At 42.9% G+C, this 18,135-nt stretch overlaps 1 protein-coding gene across 1 annotated transcript in view; it reads right to left on the bottom strand.

The window, feature by feature from the left end:
- LOC309361237 (inositol polyphosphate 5-phosphatase OCRL-like) overlaps positions 1–17,737 on the bottom strand; it is a gene marked incomplete at both ends in the record, with an annotated part of 29,567 nt that extends 11,830 nt beyond the window's left edge. The window contains 4 exon segments of the mRNA XM_081896156.1: positions 2,093–2,343; positions 2,450–2,549; positions 9,943–10,050; positions 17,534–17,737. Of these exon segments, the coding sequence (XP_081752282.1) occupies positions 2,093–2,343; positions 2,450–2,549; positions 9,943–10,050; positions 17,534–17,737 (663 nt within the window).
- Positions 17,738–18,135: the final 398 nt, after the last annotated feature.

Genomic DNA, 18,135 nt, shown 5'->3' with positions numbered 1-18,135 from the left:
GGAGTGCTCTGATGGTCTTTCCTGCTTGGCAGGGGGTTGGACTCGATGGCCCTTGTGGTCTCTTCCAACTCTATGATTCTATGAGAAGAGAAGACTCCCTGGAAAAGACTCTGATGGATGAATGTATTGCCAAAAATGTTATTTTTGTTTCAGTCATTGCAAATTCTGGACAAAATGGACTGTTTCAAGAAGTGGCAGAAAGACATTTCTAGATTTGTCTGGCAGGGCAAGAAGCCCAGAATAAAATTTAAAATACTAACTGACGCAAAGGAAAGAGGTGGATTTGCCCTGCCAGACCTTAAACTTTACTATGAATCAGCAGCATTCTGCTGGTTGAGAGATTGGCTGCTTCTTGAGAACACAGACATTTTGGACTTAGAAGGTTTCAACAATGTTTTTGGGTGGCATGCATATTTGTGGTACGACAAGGTTAAAGCACATAAAGCATTTAAAAACCATATTGTCAGGAAAGCATTGTTTAATGTCTGGATAAGATACAAAGACTTACTGGAAAATAAAACCCCAAGGTGGTTGTCACCAATGGAAGCAAAGGCTCAGAAAAAACTCAATATGGAGGCCAAATGGCCGCAATATTGGGAAATATTGGAACAAGAAGGAGACAAATTGAAATTGCAGAGTTTTGAGAAATTAAAAGATAAAGTGCGAGACTGGCTTCATTATTACCAAATAAGAGAGGCCTATAATTTGGACAAAAAAAATGGCTTCCAGGTGGAAAAATCAAAATTGGAAACAGAACTGTTAGATCCCAAAACTAAGATACTTTCAAGAATGTATAACTTGCTGTTAAAATGGAATACGCAGGATGAAATGGTTAAATCTGCTATGATTAAATGGGCACAAGACATTGGTCATAACATTATGTTTGCTGACTGGGAACAATTGTGGACCACCGGTATGAAATTTATGGCATGGCATGTAATGCATTGAGAGAGAATATTATGAAAATGATATACAGGTGGTACATGACACCAGTCAAGCTTGCAAAAATATATCATTTGCCCGACAATAAATGTTGGAAATGTAAAGAAAATGAAGGTACATTCTTTCACCTTTGGTGGACGTGCCCAAAGATTAAGGCCTTCTGGGAGATGATCTATAATGAAATGAAAAAGGTATTTAAATATACCTTCCTGAAGAAACCAGAGGCCTTCCTCCTGGGCATAGTCGGCCAATTGGTGCCAAAGAAGGATAGAGCTTTTTTCATGTATGCAACAACAGCAGCAAGAATACTTATTGCAAAGTATTGGAAGACACAAGATTTACCCACCCTGGAAGAGTGGCAGATGAAGGTGATGGACTATATGGAATTGGCGGAAATGACTGGCAGAATCCGAGACCTGGGAGAAGAGTTGGTGGAAGAAGACTGGAAGAAATTTAAAGACTATTTGCAGAAACACTGTAAAATTAACGAATGTTAAAATGATGTTGGATTGAAAATAAGTGGCATTAGCAACAAAGTTATTAAGAATATGCAAAAATGAATTGATAATGGTTGGAAATAAAGAGTTATAATATGTTAAGATATAGAGATAAGACAATGAATGAGGGTAAGGATTTGCTGATTTGATTATGTAAAGGGGATACAAAAAGGGGAGGTGAGAGGAGGTCAAGGAAACAAGCAAATGAGTTTAAAGTTATAAAAAACACATTTGTTTTTATTTTTTTCTTATTTTCTTTTTGTCTTTTGTCTTTTACATGTTGTATTTTTATTTTTATTTTTTCATGTATTTTTGTACTTATGTTTTTGTAAAACTTTAATAAATATTTCTTTTAAAAAGAGAAAAGACTCTGATGTTGGGAAAGATGGAGGGCACAAGGAGAAGGGGACGACAGAGGACGAGATGGTGGGACAGTGTTCTCGAAGCTACCAGCATGAGTTTGACCAAACTGCGGGAGGCAGTGGAAGACAGGAGGGCCTGGCGTGCTCTGGTCCAGGGGGTCACGAAGAGGCGGACACGACTAAACGACTAAACAACAACAAATGCTGCCTACCCTGAGCTACACACAGGCAGGAAAGTTACAGAAACGTGACTCAATTTGCTTCTCCAGATAGCGGAGACCAGCAAGTTACATCAGCCAAGGCTCTCTCCCTCCAAGCCCTTGAAACGCACTCGTGTTTCATGATTGTCAGCTGCGGCAGACCCTGGTCAGGGGGCAGGAAGCTCATCTGGGCACAGATATCCTTGTAATCCTGGTTTCGGCGCTCAAAGTCTTCCACGTGGGCAGCAAGGTGGGAATTGACCATACAGAAGCTGGTATTGTTGCAGACAAGCCTCACGGCCACACACCCCTTGTTACTCTGCAGGGGCGGAGCAAAGATGGCTGTTAGTGAGCAAGCAGGAAAGAGGGGAAACTGGTTGGCAGAGATTAGAAAAACAGACAGACAGACAGAAAGATCGACGTAGGGAATTCCGCTGTCAGGGTCTACTCCCCATCTTCCCCATGATGCCTGTGGCCACTGTCTCCCTCATCACTTCCTTGATGCGGCTGAGCTGGTCCTTCCTGACAAAGATGAGCACCAGCTGCACCTAGAAGATGCAAGGTACTGGGATGTCTACCAGCTCTGTTCATTGCTTGCTGTCCTGGGCCGGCTGGATGCAGATAGGAGTGGCAGGTGGCACCAACTGGGGATCCCCCAAGGGAAGAAGGCTCAGAGCCAGGGAACTGGTGGGGGGTCGTCCGAGGGAGAAGAGGGAGCAGACTGTGAGCAAGAGGAGGTGTTGGAAACTGAAGAGGCAGGAGGGCAGGAAGATTCTGTGGCAAACAGCAGCCCAGAATCCGAGGCAGAAGTGGAGGCTGGAGGCGGGGGTCAAGAGGCAGAGATCAGGCAGGCTGCTGAAGAAGCCAGGGGGTCTCCCCATCCTGCTGCGATCAGCTCCCCTCCCTGCTGGTCTCCCAGAACACAGAGAAATTAAGAGGAGGGAGCAAAGACAGGCAAGGTGTCAGAGTCTCAGGATGCTTGGGAAGGACCAGGGGGAGGAGGAGACTTCAGAGAGTGGTGGGAGGGTAGCAACCTTCAGCCTTCACAACTACCTCACTGGGGCAAGACCTGTTGGGAAAGGTTTCTGTGATCACGAGGCCTGCACGGTTTGGGTTTCTTTGAATAAAGAATGTTGGCTTCTTTTGAATAAAACTCCACTGACACCAGGTGTTTTTTCTTTTTTTTTTATCACGTAAATTTTTATTAAGCGTTTCAAAATAGAAAAAGAACAAGAAAAAGAAAACCGAGAACAGTTCACTACAAAGTTAAAACAGAAAAAGAGAACAGAAAAATATACACGAATAACAATACATCAAATAAATATTTTTACATCACTTCTTTCACATAGTTGTTTCTTTCAAGACTTCCTTCAGCTAAATCGCAAGTCATTCGTAGCCAAAATTAATGTCCGCGTTTCTTCGTTTATATTGTCGTTATGTCTACTCTTACTCTCTATTTTCTTTGCACAATAACCTCTAGTCTGTTACAGTACGTCTTTAAATCCCTTGAGCGTTATTTTTCCATCACAAACGTATTCCAAGTAGTCTACATATTTCCCCCAGTCGCTGGTAAATATCTGGTCCTTTAAATATCTAATTCTCCCCGTTAACTTATCAAGCTCAGCATATTCCGATAATTTACCTCTCCACTCCTCCACCGTCGGGATTTCTTGTTGTTTCCACCTTTGCGCTATTACAACCCTTGCTGCCGTAACCGCATAATATACCAGTCTACGATCTTCCTTTTTTATATCTTGTCTTAATATCCCTAATAGGAAAATCTCGGGTTTCTTTATGAACGTGTATTTTAATATCTTTTTTAATTCGATGTAAACCTTCTCCCAAAACTGTTTTACCCTTCCGCACTCCCACCACATGTGGTAGAAGGAGCCCTCTACCTTTTTACACCTCCAACACTTATTGTCCACCTTGTACATTTTAGCAAGTTTCATAGGTGTCAAGTGCCACCTATAAAACATCTTCATAACATTTTCTCTTATCACAGTACACGCCGTAAAGTTTATCCCATCTTTCCATAATTTTTCCCAATCCTCAAATTGAATACTGTGACCTATATCTTTAGCCCAGCGAATCATTACAGATTTAACTTCTTCGTCAGCCAGGTTCCAATCAAGCAACATTCTATATAACTTAGATATATTTTTCTCTTTGTTGTTAATTATCTCCGTCTGGTATTTAGAGTCTTTGTCTGCATAACCTCTTTCTTTGAAGTCCTTGCTGAACATCTGATTCACTTGTTGGTGGTGAAGCCAATCGTAAACATGTTCTTTTATCTGCTCATAGGGTTTAGTTCTCCATTTCCCTTCCACTTTAGTTACTAACTGATTATATGATGCCCAGTTCTTTCTCATGTTAGTAGTTTTTATACTTATAATTTCAAGAGGTGACAGCCAGTGTGGTGTTTTCGGCTCTAGCAAGTTCTTATACCTTTCCCATGCCTCGATTATCGGCCCTCTAAAGATATGGTTACCAAACCCCTTATGTGCCTTCATTTTGTTCTTCCATAAGTAGGCATGCCAGCCAAAGCAGTTGTCGAAGCCCTCCAGATCTAGTAGCTCCGTATTTTCTAGCTTGACCCAGTCCTTTAACCAGCTTAGGCATACAGCCTCATAATATAGTTTTAGGTCTGGCAGGGCGAAGCCCCCCCTTTCCTTTACATCTGTTAAGAGTTTGAATTGTATTCTGGGTCTTCTGCCCTGCCATATAAACCTCGAAATTACCCTCTGCCATTCCTTAAAAATCCTATTCCCTTTTATTATAGGAATAGTCTGAAACAAAAACATTAATCTTGCTAGCACATTCATCTTGATTATGTTGATCCTTCCCCACATTGACAGTTTTAGTCGTCCCCATTTTTCCAGATCCTTCTTTATTCCCCTCCACATCGGCTCATAGTTGTTTTTAAAGAGATCTATATTTCTAGGTGTTAGCCAGATGCCGAGGTATTTAACTTTTTTGACCATCTCTATCTGTGATTGCTGTTGGATTGTTTCTATTGTCTTCGGATCTATATTTTTACATATCATTTTTGTTTTTGTCTTATTTAGTTTAAACCCGGCCACTTCTCCAAATAATTCTGCTTCCTTCAATATCTCTCCCACAGAGGTTTCTGGGTCTTCTGTCATTACTACCAAATCGTCGGCGAAGGCCTTGGTCTTATACACATTCCGTCCTAGCTTTACTCCTCTTATATTCTCATTTTGTCTTATGGCGTTTAAAAGGACTTCTAACACTGTTATAAATAGTAACGGGGAGAGCGGGCATCCTTGTCTTGTTCCCTTCCTTATCTTTATTTCCTCCGTTACCATATTATTTACGATCAGTTTGGCCCTCTGTTCTGTGTATATTGCCCTTACCCCATTAAGGAAGTCTTTGCCTACATTCATGTGTTCCAGGTTTCTCAACATAAAATTCCATAGCACATTATCAAATGCCTTTTCGGCGTCAATAAACATCATTATAACTTGTTTATCAATCCTTACAGACAGGAATTCTAACATATCAATGATATTTCTTGTGTTGTCTCTCATCTGCCGGCCAGGTAAGAAGCCTGCCTGATCTGTGTGTATGATATCTGCTAATACATTCTTTAACCTTCTTGCCAGAATTCCTGCAAATATCTTATAATCTACATTCAGCAGCGAGATTGGTCTATAATTTTTTACTTGGGTCAGGTCTGCGTCCTGTTTGGGGATAAACGTGATGTATGCCTCCTTCCAAGTTTCTGGAATTTCTCCTTTCTTTAAGATGTTGTTCATAGTGTTTTTCAAGGGTCTTACTAGAATAGGTTTCAGTTCTTTATAATAGCTGGCAGTAAATCCATCGGGGCCTGGTGCTTTGCCCCTCTTGAGATCTCTAATTACCTCCTCAATTTCCTCGTTTTCAATTGCTATGTTTAATCTTTGTCTCCCTTCCTCCGGGATTTTTTGTCCCCCTTTATCTTTCATGTATCTTTCTATTTTCCTTAAACCGACTTTTTCCTGGTCCTTATACAGGTTTCTATAATAATTAAGAAACTCACTTCTAATTCCTTTGGGGTCAGTTCTCTCCTCCCCCTCTATTATTATTTTATTAATCGTCCCCTGTTCTTTCCTTTTTTTCGTTTGCCAGGCAAGCCATTTGCCTGGCTTGTTCGCAAATTCAAAGTTTCTTTGCCTAAGTCTTTTAATATTCCACTCTACTTCCTTGTTTATCATTGTAGCAAACTGGGTTTGTAGGATTTTTATTTTTTCTTTTGTTTTAAGACAATTGGGGTTTTGGGCTAGCTCTGATTCGTTTGTCATTATCTGTCCTAGAATTTCCTCTTTATTTTTCTCTCTGTTCCTATTTTTGATTGCGTTTTGTTGAATGAAGTACCCTCTTATTACCGCTTTACTAGCATCCCATACTATATTGTCTTTTGTCCCTTTATCACAATTCTCCTTAAAGTACTCTGACAATTCTTTTTTTGCCTTTTCCACCACCTTCTGATCATCTAACAAGTAATCTTTTAGTCTCCATCTAAATGTTCTTTTCTCTAAGCTTTCTAGTTCCATCTCTACTGGATTATGATCTGATATTACTTTCGGTCTTATCTCTATAGATTTAACTCTTGGACATAATTCCTTTGAGATCCAGATCTGATCCAGTCGTGAGAGTGAGTGGTTAGGTTCCGAATAAAAAGTATATTGTTTCTCAAGAGGGTGTCTGAGACTCCATATATCCACTAAATTGTAATTCTCCACCATAGAGAAGAAGGATTTTGGTAGTTTCCCTTCTTTGCTTCCTCCATCTCTGCGTCTATCCATCTCCAGTGAAATAACCGCATTCATATCCCCCATTATGATTATTTTTTGATCTGCATACTCCATTAGTTTTTCTTCTAATCTTTCGAAAAATTCCGTTTTGCTACCATTCGGGGCGTAGATCCCGACTACCATCATCCTTTCTCCTTGCCAATTGATGTTAACCCCTATCATCCTCCCCTCCTCGTCTTTAAACATTGTTTTGGCTTCTATTTTGCTACTGATATACAATACCACCCCTCTTTTCTTTACCTTATCCAGTGTTTCAAATTCGTTCCCTAGCCGTTTATTAATCAGAACCTTTCTATGCTTTCTGGCCACGTGTGTCTCCTGGAGACAAATAATATCTAGATTTTTCTTTTTCAAACATTGCTCAATTTTATTTCTCTTTTTTTTGTCATTCATCCCATTGATGTTCCAATTCCAAATTTTTAATCCCATAGTGCTTAATTTCTTCTTTTTTAGTCTTTATAATCCTCCTGTTTCTTGTGTATTCCCTAAGTCTCCCTCTTCTTCTTCTACCTCCTCCCCTGATCCACTCCCCTCCTCCTCCTGATCCCCTGTCATTCTTGATTCTCCCAATTGGGCCCTCTCTGCTCTTCCTGTTTCATTTGTGTCTACTTTAAGTTCCTTATATTTCCTGAGGAATTTCCCGGTCTCTTCTTGATTTACCAACTTATGTCTTTTCCCTCTATATATAAATGATATCCCTTCCGGGAATTCCCACCTAAACTCAATCTTGTTCTTCTTCAATGTTTGCGCCAAGGGTTTATAAGAGTCTCTCCGTTTAAGTAGTCTAATTGGGACATCTTTAAAGATAATTATATAATTCCCATCTATGTTTAGTCTCTTTTCTCTGTTCCTCTGGAGGATCAAATCTCTCATTTCTTTGTTTTTGAACGTAATCAAACAATCACCTGTGAGCTTCTTTGCTCTAGTTGCATTGACACGCATTCTAAATGCATTTAGTATGCTGTTGGCCATTTCCTCTATAGGTATACCCATCCAATCCGCTAACTCCTTCGTCAATCTTTCTTTTACATTTTCATTCTGTGTCTCCGGAATGGCCCTCAGCCTCAAATTCACCTCCCTCTGCCTTAATTCGTTCATCGCTATGGTATCCTTCATCTCTTCCTGTGTCTTACTTAGTTCCATCACTTCTAGTTTAATTTTTTCCTTATCTCTCTTTATGTCTCTCAACTCTACTTTAGTCTTTTTTAGTCCTTCCTCTGCGAGCTGCGTCCTCCTAGATATTTCTTTTATTTGGCCCTTTAATTCGTTCACTGTTTCCTCCATTTTTTTATCCAATTTCCCAATTCTGTTATCCACTTGTTCTAATTTATGCTCTACATTAGCTTGGCTTTGTTTTATTTCCGCAAGCATCTTCAGAATCTCTGACTTAAAGTCTCCCTCCTGTTTGGAGCCTCTCCTCTCTCCTGGAGTTCCCCCGTTCGTTCCTTTCTTCCCCGTGAGTGACATCATGTACCCTTGTATCAGTCTTCCTTTTTACTATTCCTTTCTATCCCCAAATTAGTTTTTCTAGTACCTTCTAGTGCTGGTACCTTCCTCTGTTTCTTTGCAATCCCGCCCTCCTTTCCAAAATTCACATTACATTTACATTACATTTACATTTGCATTCACATTAGCATTTACCTTTGTTGTCCCTGGTTACTTCTCAGGAACAATAACCAAAAGTCTTTATAATAGTCAGGGTCTCTTTTAGTCAATAACCCTTATGGCCAATAATCCCTAGTTATCAATGATTCCTGAGTCCAAATGCCCATATCCAATAGTCCACGGGCAGTGTTATTGGTTTGTAATGTACTTGTGTCCATCTACGTCGTAACCCCAATTTCGCTTTATCCACACGTTACTTCCCATAAACGAATATTACTTCCCTTCCCCCCATCTATAGGTCCAGTTATTATTGATCCTATAGTCCAGTTGTTTTTAGTCCTGTGATCCTGTAGTTGGGCAGGGTTGGGTATTCGGTAAGGGAGGAGGGATGTTAAACAGGGGGGTATAGAAACAGATACAGATACAAATACAAGTGGGGGGAGGGGGGGAGGAGGGGAGGAGGGGGGAGCAAGGGAGGGGGTAGTCGACTCACACCTACTCCATCTTGTTTCAGAAAGTCGCCGGGACCGCTCGCGTTCCCGCTGGGTCTTTACGCTGTCTTTAACCTGTCTTTACCCTGTCCTTGGAGCTCTAGGGGGGCTTCGCGTTTCTCGTTTTCGAATCCCCTTTGCCAAGTAGAGAAGTGCCGGCAAAACCCTGTTGTTACGCTGTCAGAATATGTCGTCCTCTCCCCTCTTCACTTCTTCAGACTCCGCGCTTCTACACCAAATGGCGGCGAGGGTTTCCCTTCTCTTCCGGGTCTCTCACTTTCGTGTGTGATGCGAAGAAAAACCGAGGAGGGAGGGAAATATCTCCCCCTCCCCTTTGTAGTCTTTTATGCGCCAGGAATGTTGTTCTCACTTTTCCTTGGGCTCTTTACAAGTCTCTCCACCTCCCCCTCCCCCCAAAGCTGCTGTTTTCCCTTCCTGGGGGGGGTGCACTTGAAAGAGGACCGCGTTACCGCCCGGGCAGGTCGCTCACTTTCTTTAGTACTGGATTTTCGCCGCGTCTAGGTTGGCTTCGACTATAGTCTGAACTCTGTTTACCTCTCTAGGTTACTTTGAGACTTCCTTGTTGCTACTCTTCGCCACCAAATTACTAAGTATCAAAGTTCTTTTTTTTGAAAGCGGGCCGCTCTTCCTGCAAGCGCAGGGCTTCGCTATCTGAAGGTAAGAAAATGGTTCCCCTCGACCCTCGGGCTTTCCCCGCTACGCTCTTCGCCTCTTACGAGGTTACCTGGCAGCCGGTTTGTCCTGTTCTTGGTCGTGTCGGGTACTTGACTCCTTGAACACCCTTCAAAGGAGTTTTGGGGGGTCTCCGCGCCCTGGAGTTGCCCCTATCCTTCAGAATAGCCCGGGTTTTTACCGCACGGTAAAACCCTGCTTGCGCTGGAATCGCGGCTCACCGGAAGTGAGAAGGTGTTTTTTCTTGCTGACCTCCTCCTCCTCCTCCTCCTCCTCCTCACTCCAGCTCCTGACAGCTGTCTGGCTGCTGAAGAAATGGGTGGGGTTGGACTTACTTTCTTGTACTTGGATTTGGAACGCAAAGCCTTTTCCACAGCTGTCAGCCACTCTTGCTCCTTTGTCGAGTCCAAGTAGAAGAAAGCCTCTGTGCTCAGGTCCAGCTCCTGGAACCGAATGCCCAAGTGCCAAAGAGAAGGATGTGGAAGTGCAGGAATAGGACTCCAATCGGAACAGACGTGCTGGTCAAATATGCAAAGACAACAGGAGTGTGCAAGGGCAGGCAAGATCAGGACCAAGAACAAACAAGTAATACCAGCCACTTCTTCCTCAGCTTAGCTATTCGGGGCCCCAAAGGAGCTTTGCTAATGAAAGAAAAAAAGCTTTTTCCTTGTATTTTTTAAGATGTGTCAGCCAGCCTGATATCTAAGCACTATCCCAGTAGCCACAGGCAACCAGAAATTCTTGGAAGGCAAGTGAGTTGGTTGATCTCTCCATTCTTCCTTCACCTGGCAACCTGGTTTCCAGGCTGGCTTTCCGGGAGCAGAAAACCACCTCTCAGATCTGTTGTGCCAAGCTTGTTTGCTAGAAGATTACCCTGTAACACCCTTGTCCTCTTTGCAAACCTCCTAAAAGGCTAGCCTTCTGTGTTTCCATGCTGGCCATGAAGGAATGGGCATTCCCGACTCTGAAAACAGCACAGAAATACAGCCTGTCTAGTAAAGGGGTAAAAAGAGCCTCTGTAAAACAGATTGTTTCTATTCATGACAGTAGGAGGGCAATTATATGCAAGACTGTATTCAGTACTGTTCATGCCTGCAAAGCTTTCGGGACAGACATACTCCGACCCTTCCAATCAGTGCCCCCTAACTTCCAGCGGAAACCAGGTACCTTTTTCATACCACAAATGTTCTTCAGTGGTGTACCATGGCATCTCAAATTCCAGGGGAGCCCTGTACGATGCCAAAATTCAGTGCCCCACGCCTCTCAATGTCTATTCAATATCATAGTTGTGGTGTCCCCTGTGGGGCCCGCAAGGCTTCATGCCAGTGTGACCAAACCAGTTCTACTCCCCTAAATCCATCTAAATGTTAGGGGGGGGGATTTGTCCCACTTAAGTTGCACTTTATAGCTCAAGAGGGCCCCTCTGGCTGATAATAATATAGTAGCACAGGGGACGCATCACAGAACAACTTGCAAAGCAAAATGACATGTAGTTGGTCCACCACAATTGCAAGATTATTGCATCCTTCAGGAATGGTGTGTCCAGCTCCATCTGAGTCATCGTCCAGGCACGCTGTGGAGCTGCATGGATGAGAGATGGGCATCTTCGGCCAGTCAGGGCGGAAGAGCTGGCAAGATCCCCTGTACTGAGCAGGAAAGCAAACTCTTTGGCCTCCGAGATCTCTCCCAACTCTCAGCAGCCCTCACTGTGAGCCATACTAGAGGAATGTTGTCCTGCATTTGCTGAGCTACAACACAGGAGCGCACCCCCAGGGGGCCATGATGTGGTAACCCTGGCGAAGCATTGCAGAGCAACTGAGAAAGCAGAATGATGTTTGCGTGGACAGTCCATTAGAAAGCTGCACTATTATTGCATCAATAGCACATTGCAGAATACGGCCCCCCTCCAGGCAAAAACATCCGTCTGGCGGGACAGTAGCTTTCATTTCGGACGGATGGACACACCCACACCCACACACCCCAGCATAGCTTCAGCGTTTAGCACAAAAAGTCTTCAGCCAGATGTCATGCAACCCTTTGGCAGGGGCAACTTATCATTTTATTGATTTTCCATAACAAAGAATTAAAAAGGCGGCCAATCTTGCAAAGGAGTGTTGCCATTTAAACTGCAGGTGTGACGTAGGAACCCGAACAAAGAGAAGGAACCAGCTACCCAGAGTCTGCTTCCGATTGCCCTTGTTCTCCACCTCCCTCTTTCCTAATCAGCCGCAAACAAGAGTTCAGATTTGAAAGCCTTGTTATCACCTCATTCCCTTCAATTAGCCAGCTGCTCTGGCAGATGACATCAGTTCCTTCCCGCTCCCAATATTCCTGCTCCTAACCTGGTTAGCCATAGCCCGGAAGCTGAATCTCAGGGGAACGCCTTTGGGCTGGGAAGGGCTCCTGGCCTGTGAGATGCGCTCAAAATGTAAAGATGCCTTCTTTCCAGGGAGCCAAGGGAGAAGGGGGGAATTTGAAATACCTCCCAAACTTCCCACGTCAGAGATGCAGGAGTTGCGTCACCTCCAACTTCCTCGGGGATGAAGCAGCTACGAAAAACGAAGCATCCCACCTGGGCACGGTTTCTGAGAGAGCAACAGCAGAAGACCCAGACTCTGGCAAGATGAGCATTTGTCCAGTGGATTCTGGCCGCTCCATGAGGGCAGACAGGGGATGGCTGAGGTGGCCGCCAGCCCCTTCCCACTCCATCTCAGATACAGAACACATTTGCTCTGCCACTCCTTGGCTCTGGCGCCACCTACTGTTGGCCTCCTTGCCTTCCACCCTCCCAGTCCCAATGAGCACCATCCACCCCTGGTCCAGAGGCGCAGAGCAGTAGTTAGGTGATCTTGCGCCCCGGCAGAACTGTCCAGATCGCGCCCCCAGCCAGGGACAAGTTAGCTCTTCTTTCTGCCTCTCCTCCACCCCCCCCATTCAATTCAACCTGGAAGTACAAATATCGAAAAGTAATTTTTTTATTTTTAAATGATATTTATTGAAGTTTCCATTAACAACATATAGGAACAAACAACAACAATAAAAAACAAACATAAACAAAAACAACAAGTATAATTTCAAATCTTATTTTCTCAACCTACTTTCCCCGAGTCCCTCATACCTCCCCGTTCTGTATTCTAATTTCATTATCCAGTCAGTAAATCCATTCCCTTATTTCCCAAAGTTTTTTGACAATTCCATTCCTTTTCTTAATCAACATCTCTGAACACCGTATTATTTTCCAACCCATGTCATTCTGTTGTTGTTGTTGTTTAGTCGTTTAGTCGTGTCCGACTCTTCGTGACCCCATGGACCAGAGAACGCCAGGCACCTCTGTCCTCTACTGCCTCCCGCAGTTTGGTCAAACTCATGCTGGTAGCCTCGAAAACACTATCCAACCATCTCATCCTTTGTCGCCCCCTTCTCCTTGTGCCCTCCATCTTTCCCAACATCAGGGTCTTCTCCAGGGAGTCTTCTCTTCTCATGAGGTGGCCAAAGTACTGGAGCCTCAGCTTCACAATCTGTCCTTCCAGTGAGCACTCAGGGTTGATTTCCTTCAGTATGGAGAGGTTTGATCTTCTTGCAGTCCATGGGACTCTCAAGAGTCTCCTCCAGCACCATAATTCAAAAGCATCAATTCTTCGGCGATCAGCCTTCTTTATGGTCCAGCTCTCACTTCCATACATCACTACTGGGAAAACCATAGCTTTAACTATACGAACCTTTGTTGGCAAGGTGATGTCTCTACTTCTCAAGATGCTGTCTAGGCCTGTCATTGCCCTTCTGCCAAGAAGCAGGCGTCTTTTAATTTCGTGGCTGCTGTCACCATCTGCAGTGATCATTGAGCCCAAGAAAGTAAAATCTCTCACTACCTCCATTTCTTCCCCTTCTATTTGCCAGGAGGTGATGGGACCAGTGGCCATGATCTTCGTTTTTTTGATGTTGAGCTTCAGACCATATTTTGCGCTCTCCTCTTTCACCCTCATTAAAAGGTTCTTTAATTCCTCCTCACTTTCTGCCATCAAGGTTGTGTCATCTGCATATCTGAGGTTGTTGATATTTCTTCCGGCAATCTTAATTCCGGCTAGGGATTCATCCAGCCCAGCCTTTCGCATGATGAATTCTGCATATAAGTTAAATAAGCAGGGAGACAAAATACAGCCTTGTCGTACACCTTTCCCAATTTTGAACCAATCAGTTGTTCCATATCCAGTTCTAACTGTAGCTTCTTGTCCCACATAGAGATTTCTCAGGAGACAGATGAGGTGATCTGGCACTCCCATTTCTTTAAGAACTTGCCATAGTTTGCCGTGGTCGACACAGTCAAAGGCTTTTGCATAGTCAATGAAGCAGAAGTAGATGTCTTTCTGGAACTCTCTAGCTTTCTCCATAATCCAGCGCATGTTTGCAATTTGGTCTCTGGTTCCTCTGCCTCTTCTAAATCCAGCTTGCACTTCTGGGAGTTCTTGGTCCACATACTGCTTGAGCCTTCCTTGTAGAATTTTAAGCATAACCTTGCTAGCGTGTGAAATGAGTGCAATTGTGCGGTAGTTGGAGCATTCTTTGGCACTGCCCTTCTTTGGGATTGGGATGTAGACTGATCTTCTCCAATCTTCTGGCCACTGCTGAGTTTTCCAAACTTGCTGGCATATTGAGTGTAGCACCTTAACAGCATCATCTTTTAAAATTTTAAATAGTTCAGCTGGAATACCGTCACTTCCACTGGCCTTGTTATTTGCAGTGCTTTCTAAGGCCCATTTGACTTCACTCTCCAGGATGTCTGGCTCAAGGTCAGCAACCACACTACCTGGGGTATACGGGACATCCATTTCTTTCTGGTATAATTCCTCTGTGTATTCTTGCCACCTCTTCCTGATGTCTTCTGCTTCTGTTAGGTCCTTTCCACTTTTGTCCTTTATTATGGAAATCTTTGTACGAAATGTTCCTTTCATATCTCCAATTTTCTTGAACAGATCTCTGGTTCTTCCCATTCAATTGCTTTCCTCTATTTCTTTGCATTGCTCGTTTAAGAAGGTCTTCTTGTCTCTCCTTGCTATTCTTTGGAAATCTGCATTCAATTTCCTGTATCTTTCACCATCTCCCTCACATTTTGCTTGCCTTCTCTCCCCCGCTATTTGTAAGGCCTCATTGGACAGCCACTTTGCTTTCTTGCATTTCCTTTTCATTGGGATGGTTTTCGTTGCTGCCTCCTGTATAATGTTACGAGCCTCCATCCATAGTTCTTCAGGCACTCTGTCCACCAAATCTAAATCCTTAAACCTGTTCCTCACTTCCACTGTGTATTCATAAGGGATTTGACTTAGATTGTATCTTACCGGCCCAGTGGTTTTTCCTACTTTCTTCAGTTTAAGCTTGAATTTTGCTATAAGAAGCTGATGATCTGAGCCACAGTCAGCTCCAGGTCTTGTTTTTGCTGACTGTATAGAGCTTCTCCATCTTTGGCTGCAGAGAATATAATCAATCTGATTTCGATGCTGCCCATCTGGTGATGTCCATGTGTAGAGTCGTCTCTTGTGTTGTTGGAAAAGCGTGTTTGTGATGACCAGCTTGTTCTCTTGACAGAACTCTATTAGCCTTTGCCCTGCTTCGTTTTGATCTCCAAGGCCAAACTTGCCAGTTGTTCCTTTTATCTCTTGACTCCCTACTTTAGCATTCCAATCCCCTATGATGAGAAGAACATCCTTCCTTCATTCTATCATTTTTGAGATTGCATCCCAGTACAGCCTTCGCCACTCTTTTGTTGACTATGAGGGCCACTCCATTTCTTTTACGGGTTTCTTGCCCACAGTAGTAGATATGATGGTCATCCGAACTGAATTCACCCATTCCCGTCCATTTTAGTTCACTGATGCCCAGGATGTCAATATTTATTCTTGCCATCTCATTTTTGACCACCTCCAACTTACCCAGGTTCATGGTTCTTACATTCCAGGTTCCTATGCAATATTTTTCTTTACAGCATTGGACTTTCCTTTCGCTTCCAGGCATATCCGCAACTGAGCGTCCTTTCGGCTTTGGCCCAGCCGCTTCATCAGCTCTGGATCTACTTGTACTTGCCCTCCGCTCTTCCCCAGTAGCATGTTGGACGCCTTCCGACCTGAGGGGCTGAGGGACCTGAGGGGCTCATCACTGCCACGGCAAGGCAGTGATCCATGAAGGGGCATGTCATTCTAGCCTTCATTAATTTTATAGTGCTTGTCAAGATAATCTTTAAATTTCTTCCAATCTTCTTCCACTGTCTCTTTCTCCTGGTCTCGGATTCTGCCCGTCATCTCTGCCAGTCCCATGTAGTCTGTCATTTTCATCTGCCATTCTTCCAAGGTGGGTAGCTCTGGTGTCTTCCAATACTTTGCAATAAGAATCCTTTGCTGCTGTTGTGGCATACATAAACAAAGTTCTGTCTTTCTTTAACACCACATGGCTAACCATGCCCAGGAGAAAGGCCTCTGGTTTCTTCAAGAAGGTATATTTAAATACCTTTTTCATTTCATTATATATCATTTCCCAGAAAGCCTTAATCCTTGGGCACGTCCACCAAAGGTGAAAGAATGTTCCTTCAGTTTCTTTGCATTTCCAACATTTATTATCGGGCAAATGATAGATTTTTGCCAGTTTGGCTGGGGTCATGTACCACCTGTAAATCATTTTCATAATATTTTCTCTTAAGGCATTGCATGCCGTAAATTTCATCCCAGTGGTCCATAACCTTTCCCAGTCAACAAACAAAATGTTGTGGCCAATATCCTGTGCCCACTTAATCATTGCAGATTTAACAGTTTCATCTTGTGTATTCCATTTCAACAGCAAATTATACATTCTTGACAAGTTCTTAGTATTGGATTCTAACAGTTCAGTCTCTAACTTTGATTTTTCCACCTGGAAGCCAATTTTCCTATCCATCTTATAGACTTCCAACATTTGATAATAGTGAAGCCAGTCTCGGACCTTACCTTTTAATTTCTCAAAACTCTGCAGTTTCAGTTTATCACCCTCCTGTTCCAAAATTTCCCAATATTTCGGCCATGTACATTCCATATTAAGCTTTTTCACTGCTTTGGCCTCCATAGGCGAAAGCCACCTTGGGGTTTTATTTTCCAGTAGATCTTTATATCTAATCCAAACATTATACAGTGCTTTTCTGACAATATGATTTTTAAAACCTTTATGAGCTTTAACCTTGTCATACCACAGATATGCATGCCACCCAAAAACATTATTAAAACCTTCCAAATCCAAAATGTCTGTGTTCTCAAGACGCAGCCATTCCTTCAACCAGCAGAAAGCTGCTGATTCATAATAAAGTTTCAAGTCTGGCAGGGCAAATCCCCCTCTTTCCTTTGCATCAGTTAGAATCTTAAATTTTATTCTGGGTTTTTTGCCCTGCCAAATAAATTTAGAAATATCACGCTGCCATCCCTTGAAACACTCCATCTTATCATTTTTTTTAAAAAAATTTTATTGGGTTTTCAACTTTTTTCACCAGACAAACATACACATATAAAACAAACACAAACACAAATCAAAACATCATAACCTTACTTTCGTAATCTTCTTTCCGTGACCTCCCCACACTCCCCTACCCACCTTCCACTTTCTTTGATATCTCAGCAAATTATTTGTTCATACTCTTAAATATTATTCATATCCTTACTTAAAATTTATCATTTTTACTTATCATAATTTTACATATCCCATTTTACACATTAAATCCTTTCTTTGAGGTCGGCCTAATTTCTCTCCCACAAATTCTTCCCTCATTATATTAAATCAAAGATCATAATATTTCAGTTCTAAATCCCAGATTTTTACCACCCTATGCTCCCCTCCCCCCCTGCCCCGGTTTTTGCCCCTTCCCAAATCAATGTCCTCGAAAAAGAAAAAGAAAAAAATTTAGCCCGGATTTCTCACATCAGAGGCTCTTAGGCCCCAATTAGTCTCTCTCCACCGGTTTTGTTTATAGTCCATTTTGTTGGTCTTCTCTTCTCGAAGGAGTTCTGTCACCAGCTCCTCATGTTTTCCTCCTTCCACATCCAACAAAAACAGTTTCTGTCCAGGATCAACAACTCTCCCATACTCCAACTTGAAGAAAGAGTCCCTGTCGTACTTATTCATTCTTTTATAGCTCAACATTATAGTTATTCCAGGGACCTCCATCTTTCTCTCCTTTTGCAGATTTGTAATCCATTGGTTGTCTTCTTTATTTCTTTTGTTCCCAACAGTTGCAGACTTTTGATTGCTCTTGTCCACCAGAATTTCCTCTTCTCCTTCCTCTTTTTCCCCCAATTCTAAAGTTATCTCTTCTTCTACAGCTGCAGATTTTTCTTCCTCCTGCTGGATTCCATCAACAGAGTTGCTTAGTTTAAGATTGAAGGTCACCAGTTGTTTACTCATGACCCGGCTCTGTTCTTGTAAAGTTCCCACAAGAAAAAACATTTTTTCTATCTCTGCCAGTAATTTTCCTTCAGCAGCCATTGCAATATCTTCAGTTCCCTCCAGGGGGATTTCCATCA

Source organism: Podarcis melisellensis (genome assembly GCF_964234715.1).
Source record: "Podarcis melisellensis genome assembly, chromosome: W".
NCBI lineage: Eukaryota > Metazoa > Chordata > Lepidosauria > Squamata > Lacertidae > Podarcis > Podarcis melisellensis.
This window is presented reverse-complemented; position numbering and strand designations above follow the sequence as displayed.